Source organism: Microcebus murinus, chromosome 14 (genome assembly GCF_040939455.1).
Source record: "Microcebus murinus isolate Inina chromosome 14, M.murinus_Inina_mat1.0, whole genome shotgun sequence".
NCBI classification, from domain to species: domain Eukaryota; kingdom Metazoa; phylum Chordata; class Mammalia; order Primates; family Cheirogaleidae; genus Microcebus; species Microcebus murinus.
The window spans coordinates 15,337,755-15,355,965 of record NC_134117.1 but is presented as its reverse complement, the minus strand read 5'-3'; the positions used below and the strand labels follow the sequence as shown (position 1 = coordinate 15,355,965).

Here is an 18,211-nt window from a genome sequence, read left to right as displayed (position 1 = left end):
GAAAGGTGTGTGGGGAAGGGGTGTGTGGGGAGGGCGTGTGTGTGGAGGGTTGTGAGGTGCGGGCAGGGTCGGGGAGCTGGGATGGCGGACGCGCTGTCTCGCACGCTCACAGCCCGGCACCCTGTGCCCGACACGTGGGGGCGCGCAACAGATATTTCCTGGATGGCTCTGGCGCCTCTCCGCCGCGACCTGGCGGGGTTGGGTAGTCGCTCGAAGAGCGCAGTTAGCGTCCTCCGCCCGCGCGAAGGGGGCGCCCAGCAAAGCGCGGTCGCGGAGGCCGGAAGACCACAGCGATCGCACCGCCGGCCCCTCGGGCCGGGCCTCGGGCGAGGTGATGCGGGCACATGCTGGCGCAGAGCCCCAGGGGGCGCGACAGTACCGGCTGGGGTCGCGGGTCTGGCGGGGGGAGAGCCCGCCGGCTATGGGACCTGGATCCCCGTCTTGGTGCGGAGGCCTAGTCGAGGTCTAGACCCAGGGCGGGGGAAGTGGAGGTGACATGACAGGCGCCCCATCACTGGGCGCCGCCGCCAAATCTGCGCTCTTCGGGTCCCTCCGAGCGGGTGCGGCCCGCTTTGCAGGGGGTGCCCTCCGGGCCGCGCGCGCCGGCGGGATCCCCCGCATCGCCGCGAACTTCGCCTAGCGCGCCCCCCGTGCGCGCGGCCAACTTGCAGACGCGCGTGGCGGCCCGGGCCACTTTGTGTGCGGGCCCGCTTTGCAGAGGGCGCCCTTGGGTGACTTTGCATGAGGCCCCCTCTGCGGAGCGCACTGTCCCTGAGGCCCGGGGCGGCGCAAGCGGCCCCGCCTGGCCTAGCTCCCGCCCCGGGGGGCCCCTCCCTCCGCAGCGCTGGGGCTTTTACTTTCGCTTTCCCGGCTGCTGCCCCAGACCCTCGCTGCGGAACGACTGAGACCGCACCGGCTTCGCGACCTGGGAACGGTAACTCCGGTCCCCGCCTCCGCCCGCGCTTCCTCCCCCCCACCTTCCTGCCCCGCTTCCTGCTCTCCCGCGGGAGTCGGGTTGAGTCGGGACAGTAGTCCCGACAGCTGGCGCCGAAACTTTAGGGAGAGGGCTCTTTCTGCCCCCGCCATCGCTTGCCTTGCTCAGCTCGCCCTCCCTTCCCTCTGGCCGAGGGCTGGGAACAGCCTGCACCCTGGGATCTGGAAGAGAAGCAGGAGTGGATTTAGAAGGGATGGAGGAGGTTTGTTATCTGGCACAGCGGGTAGCAGCGAGGGCTCCCTTGCCAGACAGGCCTGGCTTCCAGTCCCCATGCCACTGCCTGCCACCTGTGGGACCTTGGCCCAGTCTGTGCGTCGTCTGTTATAAATGAGAATCGGGGCGATCCCGGGCTGACTTGCACCAGGGATGGGAGGGGGGATTATGGTGCACAGCAGTGCCTCGGTCAAGGCTGAGTGCGCTGGAACTGCTATCATCATTGTTGGCGGGAGTATATCCTCCTGCTGTGCTCTTGGAGGTACCTAAGGGGTAGAAGGAAGGTGACACCTAGTCGTGTGGACTCTCCGGAAACCGTTTTGCAACTCATGGGGCAGTAAAATTACTGGCTACTTCCTCCTTCTGGGTCCTGGCCACTTAACCTTTATCCTCCCTACTGTACTGCTTGCTGTCACCTATGTTCACAGTCCACCTTCTGCCACCTGTAATCTGTGTGATTTTAGAGAGGTTACTTAATCTCTCTGAAGAAACTGAAGCTTCTACAAGACGGGGGTAAAGGCTCCAGTGTCTTAGCAGTGCCGTGAGCCTCAGGTGACACGGTGGAGCACGGCCCAGACCCCTCACCCCGTACCAGGTGCTAGAGGTGGGAGGTGGAGGTCTCAAAGCTGCTTCTCTTTGAGGCCTTTATGAAGATTATCTTTATTTGGACAAGAACTGGGGCACAAATTGTATGATGTCACTTCTTACAGTAAGTAGCTGCAGTCAGTCCATTTCTCATCTCTTGAAAATAACAAGTTTAGAAAATAGCTGGGAAGTGATTTCTTACCCAGCTATGCACCAGTTGCCCCATCATGTGGCACCTATTAACCATGTTTAGAAATAATCACTACAGGAATTTTTTTTTCAGTCTCCACAAAAGCTTTTTAAAATACGGATGTGGTTTTATAATATTGGGAAAGATTGGCAGTTGAATGTTTTCTTAGTCTTGCCAACACTGGGGGTAATAGGGAATATTAATATTTATTGACTATTTTGAATGTGCCACACTGTGCCTAGCATTTTACATGTATTATTTCATTCATTCATTCTCAAAGCCACCTGTGACTTAAGCGCCATTGTTTTCCCATTTTACAGATGAGGAAACTGAGGCTCCAGGAGGTTGAGTACTTTTTCCAAGGTCCCATGTCTAACAACTTGGAGGAACTGATTCAATCTCAGATCTCTGGGCTCTCAAACACCTCCTGGGTCCCTTTGGTTCTGTTGTTTGGTCAGCAGTTTATTCAGGTCAATGAAGGATTTCAAAATACATTTTAGTTACATTTATAGAGAAATATTTATCAGGTACCTGCCATGTACCTGATGCTTTTCCATGACTGAAAAAAAAAAAGGATGATTAAGATTAAGATAAGGTCTAAATCTGCAAACAGTTACAGTCCCAGTAGATAATAGTAATAATTATAATAGCAATAACTAACCAAGACTTACCATATGCCCGGCATTGTTAGTGCTTCAAGCGCATCATGTATTAATTCATTTAAAGAGAAGTTAGACAAATTTAACAGTGGGATAAGCAATATCTCTAGAAAGACTGCTCTTTGCAACCCAGGCCTTAAGAAGGGGACGTATATAAGAAAATAATGCCAGATGTGCCCGCTCCAGGAAGCTGGGCAGAACCGAGCTAAGCCTGGATTTTCTTGGTGGACTGTGAGGATGAAAGGAAATAAGGAGTAAAACCAAGTCTTGGCCTGACTGCGATGACGTGACTGAGGTTAGGCATCTCTACTTGGTCACCACCCTGAGCCATGATTGCTCTTTGGATGTTTCCAGAAACCAAGCCCAGAATCATAGGAATAAGAAGGTAACCGAATGGTTAGCCTTACAGATTTAATAGGGTCAAGACCCACTCTGGCTGACTTAGAATGTTAGAAAGGACATTTCCTACTGCCGTAGCCACTACTCAGCATTAACCCAGAAGGTTGCTGTAGGTTTCAGAGAGAAGACCTAATGGCCTAGTGTTTGGAGGGAAAGCTGTAGAAAGCATCCCACCATGGAGCCATAGAAATCAGCCTGAACTTTACATCTCTGTGGCTAATTCTAAGGCTCTCTCCTAATGGCTGGGAAGGATGCAGAGGTGAAGCGCCTTCCTTTAAGATGTTTAATGAGTGCACAGTTCCCTTTGCCTGCATTGCCCCAGCCTACCCTCTCGGCTGCCCCTGTTCAGATCTCAGGTCAGACATTTCCTCCCCTTAGAACTTTCCCTAGTCCCTCTGAGGCTCATTGATGTCCCTGGTATAAGCACAAATTGTTTACCATCATGGCCCACACCTCAGTTGCAGTTTGACATCGATGCCTGCTTTTATCAACATCTGTTTCCCTGCATGGCAGGACCAGGTCAGTTTGCTCACAGGTGTGTCCCTGATTCCTAGCTCAGGGCCTGGTCTTCCAGTAAATATTCATGGAACTTCCAGTAAATATTCATTGAATGAGTGAAGAGGAGTCTCCAAAACTCTTCTCAATATGTTTGGCTTTCTTAGGAGCCATTTTGCTTCGAGTCGTTTCTTCTTCTTCTTTTTTTTTTTTATTTTTTGAAGAAGCAGAGTCTTGCTCTGTCGCCCAGGCTGGAGTGCAGTGATGTTATCATAGCTCACTGCAGCCTTGAACTTCTGGGCTTGAGTGATCCTCCTGCCTTAGCCCAAGTAGCTAGGACTACAGTGGTGGGTACCACCCCACCTGGCTAATTTTTTAATTTTGCTTTCTGTAGAGACAGGGTCTTGCTATGTTGCTGAGGCTGGTCTATAACTCCTGGCCTCAAGAGAGTCTCCCACCTCAGCCTTCCAAAGTGCTGGATTACTGGCATGAGCCACTGCACCCAGCCTCTTCCCTTTTTTAGCACATTAACTGCCATGAGAGTTGTATTTCACTCACTCCAGTTTTGACCCCAGGAGCCGTGTGAAGCATATGTAAAATCTTACTTGTTGATGTTTTTATTGACAATTTAATTCTAAAAATGTGGATTAAATGAATAGAAGTCAATATATTTCTTTTTCTATTTATATTTATCTTTAAATTACACTCAAAGTTTTTATTCTATTTTCATAATAAAATCCTGTGGCCCCAAGGAAAAGTTTCTGATTTTTTTTGTGTGTGGCAGTCAATGTGTTAAAAAACTCACATTATTGCCGGGCGCGGTGGCTCACGCCTGTAATCCTAGCACTTTGGGAGGCTGAGGCGGGCGGATCGCTCAAGGTCAGGAGTTCGAAACCAGCCTGAGCGAGACCCCGTCTCTACCAAAAATAGAAAGAAATTAATTGACCAACTAAAATATATATATATACAAAACATTAGCCGGGCATGGTGGCGCATGCCTGTAGTCCCAGCTACTCGGGAGGCTGAGGCAGTAGGATCGCTGAGCCCAGGAGATTGAGGTTGCTGTGAGCCAGGCTGACGCCACGGCACTCACTCTAGCCTGGGCAACAAAGTGAGACTCTGTCTCAAAAAAAAAAAAAAAAAAAAAAAAACTCACATTATTGAGGTATAATTGACATAAAAAAGCTGTACATATTTAATGCATATATCTTAAGTTTGGGTATAAGTATATACCCATAAAATCATCACCACCAACAACATATCTGTCACCTCCTAAAGTTTATACCTGTGTCCTTTACTATTATTATTTTGTGTATATGGTAAGAGCACTTACTGTAAGATACCATATTAAGTGTGCAATGTAGTGTTGTTAGCCATAGGCACTGTGCTGTATTGTAGATCTCCAGAACTTATTCATCTTGTATAACTGAGGCTTCGTACGCTTTGACTATCTCTTCTCATTTCCTCCTCCCCACTACTTCTGGAAAACACTGTTCTGTTCTCTGCTTCTATGTGTTTGAGTCTTTTAGATTCCACATATAACTGAGATCACACAGTAATTGTCTTTCTGTGTCGGGCTTATCTCCCGTAGCATAATGCCCTCCAGGTCCATCTATCTTGTCACAAATAGCAGGATTCTCTTCTTTTTTTATGGCAAGATAATGTTCCATTGTGTGTGTATGTGTATTTGTATATACACATACGCACACATATACACCATGTTTTCTTTATTCATCCATTGATGGTCATTTAGATTGTTTCCATATCTTGGATGCTGTGAATAATGTTAACAGTGAAGAAGGGGGTGCAGATACCTCTTTGAGATCCTGATTTCAATTCCTTTGGATATATACCGTGAAGTCAGATTGCTGGATAATACAGTATTTCTATTTTTAATTTTTTGAGGAACCTCCATACTATTTTCCATAAAGGGTGTACCAATTTACATTCCTACCAACAGTATATAAGGGTTCTTTTATCTCCACATCCTTACCAACACTTGTTATCTTCTTATTGTCCTTTTGATTTGCATTTCCATGATGATTAGTGACAAGTACCTTGTTGGGCATTTGTATGTCTTTAGGGAAATGTCTATTCAGGTTCTTTGCCCATTTTTTAATTGGGTTATTTGTTTTCTGCTATTACATTCTGTGAGTTTTTTGCATATTTTGGATATTAACCCCTTATCAGATATATCAGATATATGGTTTGTAAATATTTTCTCTCATCCTGTAGGTTGATTTTTTATTTTGTCGATTGTTTCCTTTGCTGTGTAGAGCTTTTTAGTTTGGTGTAATCCCATTCATTTATTTTTGTTTTTGTTGCCTGTGCATTTAGTGTCATGTCCAAAAACTCATTGTCAAGACCAATGTCAAGGAACTGTTTCCCTATGTTTTCTTTTAGGAATTTTAAGATTTCAGGTCTTATGTTTAAGCCTTTAATTCATTTTGAGTTGATTTTTGTGTGTTGTGTAAGATGAGTCCAATTTCATTCTTTTGCATGTGGATATCCAGTTTTCTCAACAGCATTTATTGAAGAGACTAGCCTTTTCCTATTTTGATATCCTTGTCAAAAATTAGTTACCTGTATAGTGTGGTTTTACTTCTAGGCTTTCTATTCTGTTCCATTGGTCTATGTGTCTGTTTTTATGCCAATATTGTACTGTTTTGATTACTATAGCTCTGTAATATAATTTGAAGTCAGGCAGTATAATTCCTCCAGCATTATTTTTGCTCAAGGTTGGTTATTTGAGGTCTTTTGTGGTTACACAGGAATTTTAGGACTGGATTTTTTTCCTATTTCTGTGAAAAATGCCATTGGAATTTAGATAGGGATTGCATTGACTATGTAGATCACTTTGGGTAGTGTGGACATTTTAACAATATTAATTCTTGCAATCCATTAACATGGACTATCTATCCATTTGTTTGTATCTACTTAAATATCTTTCATCAGTGTTTTTTAGCTTTTAGTATACAGATCTTTCACTTCCTTGGTTAAATTTATACTCAAACATTTTATTATTTTTGATGTTATTGTAAATGGGATTTTTAAAAATTTCTTTTTCAGATAGTTTGTTGTTGGTGTATAGAAATGCAGCTGATGTTTTTGTTGATTTTGTATCCTGCAACTTTACTGAATTGTCTATTAGCTCTAAAGGTTTTTTGGTGGATTCTTAGAGTTTTCTATATATAAGAACATGTCATCTGCAAACAGATAATTTTATTCCCTTATGATTTGGATGCCCTTTATTTCTTTGTCTTGCCTAATTTCTCTGCCTAGGATTTCCAGTACTATATTGAATAGAAGTGATGATGGATGGCATCCTTATATTGTTCCTGATTTTTGAGGAAAAGTTTTCAGCTTTTCACCATTGAATACATTAGCTGTGGGCTAATATATGGCCTATATTATATTGAGGTACATTTCTTGTATATCTAATTTGTTGAAAGTTTTTATCTGAAAGGATGTTGAATTTTATTAAATGTGTTTTCTGACTCTATTGAGATGATATGATATTTATCCTTCATTCTATAAATGTGTTGTATCTCATTTATTGATTTGCGTATATTTGCATCTTCTCCCTTCTCTGCTCCTTCTGGGATACCAGTACTGCATATATTGGTTTGCTTGTTGGTGTCCCATAAGTCCCATAGACTTTCTCCACTTCTTTTTATTCTTTTCTCTTTTATTCCTCTGGCTGAGTTCTTTCAAGTGATCAGTCTTTGAGTTCACTGATCCTTATTTTTTTCCCTGAGACAGAGTCTCACTCTGTTGCCCAGGCTAGAGTGCCATGGCATCAGCCTAGTTCACAGCAGCCTCAAACTCCTGGGCTCAAGCAATCCTTCTGTCTCAGCTTCCTTAGCAGCTGGGACTACAGGTATGTGCCACCAGGCCTGGCTAATTTTGTCTATATATTTTTAGCTGCCCAGCTAATTTCTTTCTATTTTTAGTAGAAATGAGGTCTTGCTCTTGCACTTGCTCAGGTTGGTCTTGAACTTCTGAGCTGAAACGATCCTCCCACCTTGGCCTTCCAGAGTGCTAGGATTACAGGCGTGAGCCAGTGGGCCCAGCTGAATTCACTGATTCTTCTGCTTGATCCAGTGTGCTCTTGAAGCTCTTCATTAAATTTTTCAGTTCAGGCCATTGTATTCTTCAGCTCCAGAATTTCTGTTTGGCTCTTTTTTATGGTTTATTTCTCTTTGTTGAACTTCTCATTTTGTTTATGTATGGTTTTCCTGACTTCATTTTGTTGTCTGTCCTCTTATTACCCACTGAGCTTCTTGAAGACAATTGTTTTTAATTCTTTGTTAGGTAATTCATAGATCTCCATTTCTTTGGGATTATCCACTGGAGCTTTATTTTATTCTTTTGGTAGTGTCATATTTCCTTGATTGTTGCATTCCTTGAAGACTTGCATTGTGTCTTTACATTTGAAGCAGCAGACACCTCTTCTAGTCTTTATTGACTGGCTTTGGGAGAGAAAGGCCTTCTCCAGTGAATCCAGCTAGAGATTCTGGGAATCTTTCAGACCTCTTCTGTGGGTGCACCTGCTCCACACCTCTTATTCCCTCTTGAGGGATAGGAGGTCTTAAGGATTGTGTCCCTTCTATCAATCCTGCAAAGCCAGGCCTGGTGCCAAGAGCCTCCTGTTTATTTTACCTAGGGCATTGCCCTGAAGTGTCCAAGGCTATGTGTCTTAGTCCATCAGAGTTGAGTTGGCTGCTAAGATCCACACCTGCTGTTCAGATCCAAGCACCATCTGTAGGTGTGTGCAGGTTGTCATGCATTGAGGTGCACTTTGGCTGGTTGGAGGGGTCCACGGGCCAGTTGTCCTGCATGGTTCATTAGGAAGATCTCCTGGTAGAGTCCATGAGCCAGATAGCAGGGTCTCCAGATGGTTTTTGAGAACTCACACTGGTTGCTGTACAGTCTTGGAGCTCTTTCTCTCTGCTCCTACCTACCTCAGATGATTCAGTCATGCTGGACTAGTGTTCTCAGTGTTCTGGGTAGGTAGAGACAGAAGTGGGTCTCCTAGGCAGCTTCCTGTCAGGCTGAGCACTTGCTTCACTCTCACTTTCCTCCCATGGGAGAATTGTGAGCTGTGGGGGTTGAGCTGCGCTGCCTTGGGGGAGGGGCTATGTGGGTAAAGTGCAACTGTTCTTATACTGTTCACTGCTTCCACACTCCTACGCTCCCGCAAAGATATTCTTGTCCATGGGTCATTGTCAGAATCAGTATTTCTGTGAAAGGATGAAGGCTAGAACTTCCTATTCTGCTGTCATGCTGGTATCTCTTCTTTCTTTTTTTAATAGTGGATATACTGTTTCATCATTATATATCCTACATTCAAGGTTAACTTTAGCAAAAGAGTTAAGGCTTAATACCACATGCAGAGTAAATGTGTCTTTTTCTGTAAAACTTTTCTCTTGTTAATTTTGAAAATATTTAAATGAGTGTTATGCCAATACAATATATATTGAAAGGCAACTAAGTCTATATATAAAGGAAATAAAATTAAAACTCTTGATTGTTTTCAGCATGCCTAACCTTGTAGATAGAAAACCACCAAGGACAATATGTAAATGAACAGGCATGGCTATGTCCAAATAAAACTCTATTTTCAAAAACAAATGATGGGCCATGTGTACTGACTTCTAGACAAGATCAGGAAGGGCCTTAAAAGCTAAAAGAGATGGGTTTAGATTAGAACTTTTAGTTAATGGGGGATCTCTTGAACATTTTTTTTAAAGACAGAGTCACACACTGTTGCACTGGGTAGAATGCAGTGGTGTCATCATAGCTCACTGCAACCTCAGACTCCTGGGCTCAAGCAACCTTCTTGCCTCAGCCTCCTGAGTAGCTGGGACTACAGGGTCTCGCTCTTGCTCAGGCTGGTCTCAAACTCCTGAGCTCAAGCAATCCTCCTGCTTCTGCCTCCCAGAGTGGTAGGATTACAGGTGTGAACCACCACACCCCGCCTATCTCTTGAACATTCTTGAATGAAGCATAAGTTGATGGAAATCTATCTTGGGTAGAACCATGTAAAATCACCTGAAACAGAAAGAGAGTCAGGTTGTTGCTTTTTTTGAACTGTGTATGCGCCCCTTGTGACCTGCCAAGAATTTAGGGGAAGTTTCTTGTTACAAACCTTGACAGACCTTCCACCATTTCTCGTGCACGGTGGACGTTTAACAAGCTTGTGGGTGCTGGTTTAGATACTCCCTGAGGGCAGAGACTTCGTTTCCTTCGCTGCTGTGTGCCCAGTCTCTGGAATGATGCCTAGAATATAGTTGGCATTCATGAATTTGAAGGTATTGATGGTATAGTAACCTTGGAGCTTAAATATGCAAGACTGCTCACTCACCCCTGGGCTTAATTAAAAACTGTGTCACTTAGTGAGTATCATTTAAATATAGCACAGAAAATTGAATACCAACTTTCTGGCGTTTTTTTTCTTCTCCCAGATGGCAGACGATCAGGGCCACGTTGGGGAGCAGGGAGCTGGGGATTTGCCAAATAACGACTCAGTGGACGCCAAGCCAGACCGCTCCTCATTTGTGCCATCACTCTTCAGGTAAGTTTCCTCCCTTGCTGGGTCGATCAGTGACCCTAGGCCACTTTGGCCTGACACACCTCTGCCACCTCCACCCACCTGTGGGAGAGGACATTGAGGGAAGGAGGTTCATGCTGTGCACAGGAGGTTTGCACAGGATCTTGCTGGCTGTATGTGACAACACTAGGGTCCCCATGTGTAGCTTCTTATCTCTGGGGCAAACCCAGGAATGGGGGAAACCAAGCTGCAGGGGTCTCCTGCTCAGCGAGGTGTGTCTGGTGGCAGTTCCCAGTATTGAGGGGCTGCAGAGGGGATTCCCAGGCACCTTCAGAGCAGAACCAGGGCTGCTGCCGCCAGTGGGACCCAGCTTGACTAAAACACAGAATCCAGGAGCCAAGGGACGGGAAGTGTTAGGGTGACTCACTCCCACCTTGTGCCTTGAGAGGCACTCCATTTGCAACGTGGGGGGGGGGTACATCCTGTTTACTGGTTTGTACCTTTTCCTGTCTTGAGTTCACTTTTAAAATTCTAAGTTTTACATTTAATAATAATGTGAATAGCTTCATTGATTAAACTCTTATATGCCTGCACGGTATTATTAAATTTAGTCCACGCAATCCCAGAAGATGGTTCTGTTGTTATTACCATTTAACACTTAGGGAAACTGAGGCTCTAAGGAGTGTAGTAGCTTGCCTTTCTGCTGACAATTAGTGAATGGTAGAGTTGAGATGAGAACCCAGATGGTACTGGCGCCAGTCAGCTGAATGGATGAGCAGTGAGTGGAGCTCCCTGACAAGAGGCAGGAGCCGTGCACGGGTCACAAGCATCACGCTGCCTTGTTTCCAAGTGCCACCTGGGAGGGACGGCAAGGGGTCAAAGGCTGAGGTTGGGGAGTGCCCCCAGGCAGCGCTCAGGAGGGGACGAGCTGGTGGTGAGGGGTAGCCTGGCTCCTTGCAACACCCCAGAGAGAGCTTCAGATTCTGTCATCCCAGACAGGACTCAGAAAAGTGGGAGGGCCCCAACCTTGTGGACCCAAATTCTGTTGTTTGCCAGGGTCAAGGATATCCAGTGAAGTGACCAGAAAATACATCATCAACTCTTGGAAGCATTCCAAAGCTATGATAAATTGGTTCAGGCTAAACCTCTAAGGCTATATCTCAAAGGAAGGCCTCTTAGAACAATTGTCTTCAAATGATTTTGCTCACATATCCCCAAAATAATGTACTTATATATTTCAAGGTGACATGCAAATTTTTTGTCAAGATAATTGCAAAGGATGTATTAATATTTCATTTTTCCCAACCATTTTTGAGTATTTGGGTTACGCAAGTTGCCTCTAAGTGAAAGAGAAGCAGGAATCATTTAACACTCATTTTATGAGTCTTAGTAAAGCCCTTTAATATACTTCCCAGAAATTATGAAAATGAATGGTGTGTTATAAATATTGACATTTAAAAATCATTTCTTTTTTTTATATCCTTTCTGAGGCTGGAAAAAATCATTTCTTGAAATGTATCCAGTGGGATCTAAATCCATAGTGATTTTATAACTACCTTTACCTATTAAAAGATGCACGAATAACCCCCCTTTAACAGCTAGTTTTTATGTTGTTTCTTTTGTCCCCTGAAATTAGTTTTTTTCATTCTCTTTTCACCCATATTTTATGATGTAATAGATTTACTTGCTTGAAAGTCTTTTATTAATCACTTCATCACATATCTCTAACATATACATGTATGCATATATATATAAACTTTAAGACATTTCTCCATGAATATTAAAAGAAATTTCTCCTAGACTAAGTTACTGTTTCAGCTATTATTAATTCACAGTTGATCTGAAAAATAAATGTTAATAATCATTAGTATTCTTAAATCATTACTCATCAAGATAATTAAATAGAAGTTGCATTGAAATTGCAAATTATAATGGAATGAGTGGGCTTTTAAGAAAGTAGTTTATAAATAAATGGACAAATAATACTGATTGATGGAATAAAAAAAATAGAGTTCCATATTGCCTCTTTTTCATATTTTTCAGTTTAGGAAATAGAAGCACTGAGAAATCATGAATAAATACATGGAGTAGTAGGAGTTTTGTTATAGTAATGTCACTTAATTCTTTGAATTCCTTCTGAGTTCTGTGCCAAAAAAATGACAACTCAATTAGATCCTTCGTCAGCTGTGGTAAAGAATTGGAAATGATCTAGCTTACAAAGGAAATTGTTATTCACCCTTTAGAGGCATTTATTTTTTCAGTTTCTGGAAAGTACACCAAAAAAGCTATATCAGAACTTCTCAAAAAATTGTTAATTGAATCTCTTTCTCTTTTACTTAGAGGCAACCTGTTTTACTCAAAATATTCCAAAAAAGATAAAATAGCATTAATAAACCTTTGTCAGTTTCCTTTTTTATAAAATGCTTTTAAACCATATGCTTTTTAAAACGTATTTTTGTCAAGACGTTGGAGCTGCTAGGGTAGCTCATTCATTTATGGAAATTGACTGCTGTATAATCTGGTTGGCAAAGCCAGCCCTTCTTCTCAAACCATTTAGCTCAGGGGTCCTCAAAACTTTTTAAACATGGGGCCAGTTCACTGTCCCTCAGACCATTGGAGGGCTGGACTATAGTTTAAAAAAAACTATGAACAAATTCCTGTGCACACTGCACATACCTTATTTTGAAGTAAAAACAAACAGGCAAAAACATCTGCATGTGGACCGTGGGCTGTAGTTTGAGGACACCTGGTTTAGCCACACCAGCTGATAAAGGTCTGAGACCATTCTTCAGTTCAATAAATGTGTTATTAGTCTGCAGTCCCACCAGCAGTCTATGAATGTTCCTATCTCTCCCCCTCCATGCCAACGTTTATTGTTTGGGGACTTTTTGACAAAAGCCATTCTCACTAGAGTTAAGTGATTTCTCATGGTTCTGATTTGCATTGCCCTGATGATTAGAGATGTTGAACATTTTTCCATAAGTTTCTTGGCCATTAGTCTATCTTCTTTTGAAAAGTTTCTGTTTATGTCCTTTGTCCATTTTTTAATGGGGTTGTTTGATTTTTTTTTCTTGTTGATTTTCCTGAATTCTATATAGAATCTAGTTATCAGGCCTTTATCGGATGTGTAGCATGTGAATATTTTCTTCCATTTTGTAAGTTGTCTATTTTTTCTCATGATAGTTTCCTTGACTGTGCAGAAGCTTTTAAATTTGATCAGGTCCCATTTAATTATTTTTGTTGTTGCTGTGATTGCCTGTGGGGTCTTCTTCATAAATTCTTGCGGACTAGCACAACCTCTATGGAAAGCAATATGGAGATACCTCAAAGAGCTAAAAGGAGAACTACCATTTGATCCAGCAACCCCATTACTGGGCATCTACCCAAAGGGGAAAAAGACATTGTATAAAAAAGACATCTGCACTTGAATGTTAATAGCAGCACAATTCACAATTGCAAAGATGTGGAAACAACCCAAATGCCCATCAATAGATGAGTGCATTAGTAAAATGTGGCATATGTATACCATGGAGTTCTACTCAGCCACAAAAAAAACAATGGTGATCTAGCACCTCTAGTATTATCCAGGATAGAGCTGGAGCCCATTCTACTAAGTGAAGTAACACCAGAATGGAAAAACAAGCACCACATGTACTCACTATCAAATTGGTATTAATTGATCAACACTTATGTGCATGTATGGAAATAACATTCATCAGGTGTCAGGCAGGTGGAAGGGGAGAGGGGGCGATGGCTATATACACACCAAATGGGTGCAGTGTGCACCATCTGGGGGATGGACACCCTTGAAGCTCTGACTTGGGTGGGACAAAGGCAATATATGTAACCTAAACATTTGTAGCCCCATGATACTCTGAAATTTAAAAATAAATAAATAAATGTGTTATTAGGTATCCTTGAGACAATCATCTCGTTTTTAAATTCTAATTCTTGACTGGACAGGTAGATGGATGGATGGACAGATGGACGGTTGGAGGAAAGGAGGAAGGAAAGGGCACAGAGCCCTGCCCTGTGTTTACCTCCCAGGATCAGTGTTTGTTTTGTTCTCACGGGACTCAAGGGCAACAGTGAAAAATCTTTGGGAATAATCAGAGGATGAAAGAGGAAAGGTCATTAAACAAGACCCATCATCACTTCTAGTCCATTCTATCATATATATTTTTCAGTATATAGAGGCCTGCTTCGTTGTATTGTGGTTTGCTTTGTTGTGCTACACAGATAAACAAAAAAAATTTTTCGTGAAAAATCGAAGGTTTCTGGCAGCCCGGTGTCAGACAAGTCTCTTGGCACAATTTTCCCAATAGTCTGTGCTCACTGCATGTCTCTGTGTCACATTTTAGTAATTCTCACAATAATTCAAACTTTTCCTTATTCTATCTGTTCTGGTGAGCTATGAGCAGTGATCTTTGGTGTTACTATTGTAATTGTTTTAGGGCACTACACACCGAGCCCATAAAAATCAGATGGTGAAGTTAATTAATATTGTGTGAGTTCTGACTGCCCCAGCCACTGGCCATTCCCAGTCTCATGCCCTCTCCTCAGAGCTCCTTATTTCCTGACACAACAGTATTGAAATTGGTTTAATTAATGACCCTACAATGGCCTCTAAGTGTTCCAGTGAAAGGAAAAGTCACAGGTCTCTCACTTTAAATCAAAAGCTAGAAATGATTAAGCTTAGTGAGAAAGGCATGTCAAAAGCCAAGTTAGGCTGAAAGCTTGGTCTCTAGTGCCCATTAGCCGCACTGTGAATGCAAAGACTAGTTCTTGAAGGAAATTAAAAGTGCTGCTCCAGTGAACACAGGAATAATAAGAAAGTGAAATGGCCTTAGTGCCCATAGGGAGAAAGTTTTAGTGGTCTGAACAGAAGACCAAACCAGCCACACCCTTCCCGTAAGCCCAAGCCTAATCCAGAGCAAGGCCCCAACTCTCCTCAATTCTATGAAGCTGAGGGGTAAGGAAGCTGCAGAAGGGAAGCTGGAAGCTAGCAGAGGTTGGTTCATGAGGTTTAAGGAAAGAAGCCGTCTCATTACATAAAAATATAAGATGAAGTAGCAAGTGCTAATGTAGAAGCTGCAGCAAGTTATCCAGAAGATCTAGCCAAGATAATTGATGGCTACACTAAACAACAGATTTTTAATGTAGAAGGAACAGCCTCCTATTGAAAGAAGATGCCATCTAGGACTTTCTTAGCAAGGAAACAGAAGTCAATGCCTGGCTTCAAAACTTCAAAGGACAAGCTGAGTCTCTTCTTAGGGGATGATATATCTGGTGACTTCCAGTTGAAGCCAATGCTCATTTACCATACTGAAAATCCTAGGGCCTTTAAGAATTATGTGAAATCTACTCTGCCTGTGCCCTGAAAATGGAACAATGAAGCCTGGATGACAGCACATCTGCTTACAGCATGGTTTACTGAATATTTTAAGCACACCGTTGAGACCTATTGCTCAGAAAAAAAGATTCTTTCCAAATATTACTATTCATTGACAATGCACCTGATCACCCAAGAGCTCTGATGGAGATGTACAAGGAAATTAATGTTGTTTTTGTGGCTGGTAACACAGCATCCATTCTGCAGCCCATGGATCAAGGAGTAATTTTGACTTTCAGGTCTTATTATTTAAGTAATACATTTCTTAAGGTTATAGCTGCATAGATAGTGATTCCTCTGATGGACTGGGGCAAAGTAGATTGAAAACTTCGAAAGGATCATTATTCAAACTACCTTTAAGGATATTTGTGACTTATGGGAGATCAAAATATCAACATTAGCAGGAGTTTGGAAGAATTGATTCCAACTCTCATGGATGACTTAGAGGGGTTCAAGACTTCAGTGGAGGAAGGAACTGCAGATGTGGTAGAAATAGCAAGAGAACTAGAATTAGAAGTGGAACCTGAAGATGTGACTGAATTATTGTAATCTCATGATAAAAATTGCTTCTGTAGGTAAGCAAAGAAATTGGTTTTTTGAGGTGGAATCTATTCCTGGTGAAGATGCTATGAACATTTTTGAAATGACAACCAAGGGTTTAAAATATTATATAAACATAGTCAATAAAGCAGCCGCAGGGTTTGAGAGGATTGACTTCAATTCTGAAAGAAGTTCTACTGTGAGTAAACTGCTATCAAACAGCATTGCTTGCTACACAGAAATCTTTTGTGAAAGGAAGAGTCAATCAATGCAGCAAATTCCATTGTTGTCTTATTTTAAGAAATGCCACGCACCACCCCCCAACCCAGCACCCACCTCCCTGATGAATCAGCAACCATCAACATCAAGGAAGACCCTCCACCCACAAAAAGATTACAACTTGCTGAAGGCTCAGATGATTGCTGAAAGCAATAATGTATTTTTAAATTAAGATACATACTTTTTTTTAGACATAATGCTATTGCACACTTAATAGACTACAGTCTAGTGTAAACATAACTTTTGCATGCACTGAGAAACCAAAAAATTCAAGCGACTTGCTTTATCATGATGTTTGCTTTGCTGTGATGGTCTGGAACTGAACCTGGAATATCTCTGAGATGTGCCTGTAATTGAATTTCAGACAGCCCAATGTGCTGCCAAATACCTCAATTTCTTTTCTTTTTTTTGAGACAGAATCTCTCACTCTGTTGCCCCAGCTAGAGTGCAGTGGCTTCAGCCTAGCTCACAACAACCTCAAACTCCTGGACTCAAGCAATTCTCCTGCCTCAGCCTCTCGAGTAGATGGGACTACAGGCATGCACCACCATGCCCTGCTAATTTTTTCTATATATTTTTAGTTGTCTAGCTAATTTCTTTCTATTTTTAGTAGAGACAGTGTCTCACTTTTGCTCAGGCTGGTCTCGAACTCCTGAGCTCAAATGATCCTCCACCTGGGCCTCCCAGAATGCTGGGATTACAGGAGTGAGCCACTGTGCCCGGCCAATACCCCCATTTCTAATGCCATATCTCGCCCTTATCAGATTCATGAATAAGCAGGAAGCCCCACCCCAGTGCCTGATTCAAGGAGACTCTCAGATACAGGTGTTTTACTTGTTTATGATTTCAACACCGTGTCACTAAGGTTCAGGGTGGGTGAGGAAGTCTGCCCTTCTTTTATACAGTGAGAGATGGGAGCATGGGAAAGGGAAAATGGGGTCTCCAACCAGTTTAGAAGAAAATACAAACGGAAGTTGAGGATCTGGTCAATTCCATAAAAGTCTGCATTTGCACCTCTAGGAAAGTCTTAGAAGTCAAAAAAAACCCTTTATTTTGTAAAAATAGATGTGGCTTGTAGGATAGTTTGCTCCACCCCCAACCCCTCTTTAAGTCCTTTGGAAAGGTAAATAAGCCTGGATGATCTACATGCCAGTCCATTGTACCTTTTGTATGCATGACTCATGTTGACATCAAGCTTCATATTATCAAAATCAACAGTAAATATCCCCAGGGTCCCCTCTGTGGTTTCAGGGGCTCTATGTGCCCCTTGTCAGAGTAGGGGGTGCAATGCGTGGGAGAGTCGCTGGCTCCTCTGGACCTCCTTGCAGCTGGTGCAGGCCCCTTCCCTCATCCCATGGCCAGCTGCCCTCTCCAAGGTGCTCAGAATCACAGGTAAGGCAGTGGAGGAGGCAGTGGCGCCCCCACCTGTCTCTAGCCGAAGACCAGTCTGCCCTCCTTCCCTGCCCCGGAGGCCGCGAGGACTGTGGGACACAGAAATCCCCCATTCCCACAAAAGCCAGGTGGGAGGCCCCAGATATTCTTTCTAGTTCTAAGCCCTCAGACCTGTCGTGGCTCTTTTGCCTCACCGCCACTAGATGGCAGCACAGCATCGTTTTATTTCCATTCCATGGGCCCTAAGTAATCGAGCCTGTTCTTTTACTTTTCTTAAAAAAAAAAAATTAAGATGTTTTTCTAATTTTCTGATTATTGAAGGGCATTTAGAAAACACAGAAAGTCAGAAAAAAATCATAAAAAATATTCAAGATAGTTATAAAATTAGTAAAGTGTTCAGGTTTTTAAAAAATCATTTAGAGGAGATCAGTATGGGAATAGTCTACATTCGTTGTGCACCATAGTCTCCAGAACAAGGTCTAGGGTCATCTGTGCACCTGAAGAGGGGTCTCTTGTGATG

At 42.9% G+C, this 18,211-nt stretch overlaps 1 protein-coding gene across 2 annotated transcripts in view; it reads left to right on the top strand.

The window, feature by feature from the left end:
- Window positions 1-207: 207 nt before the first annotated feature.
- The window catches only part of CASP7 (caspase 7), a 43,379-nt gene continuing 25,375 nt past the window's right edge, over window positions 208-18,211 (top strand). Inside the window, exons 1-2 of one of the 2 annotated variants that reach the window (XM_012772302.3) lie at window positions 208-331; window positions 10,003-10,112. In XM_012772302.3, the coding sequence (XP_012627756.1) occupies window positions 10,003-10,112 (110 nt within the window). In that variant the 5' untranslated portion in view covers window positions 208-331. Of the gene's footprint in view, window positions 332-621; window positions 935-10,002; window positions 10,113-18,211 lie in introns of those variants that run through there. The other variant, XM_012772298.3, reaches the window with a different exon arrangement.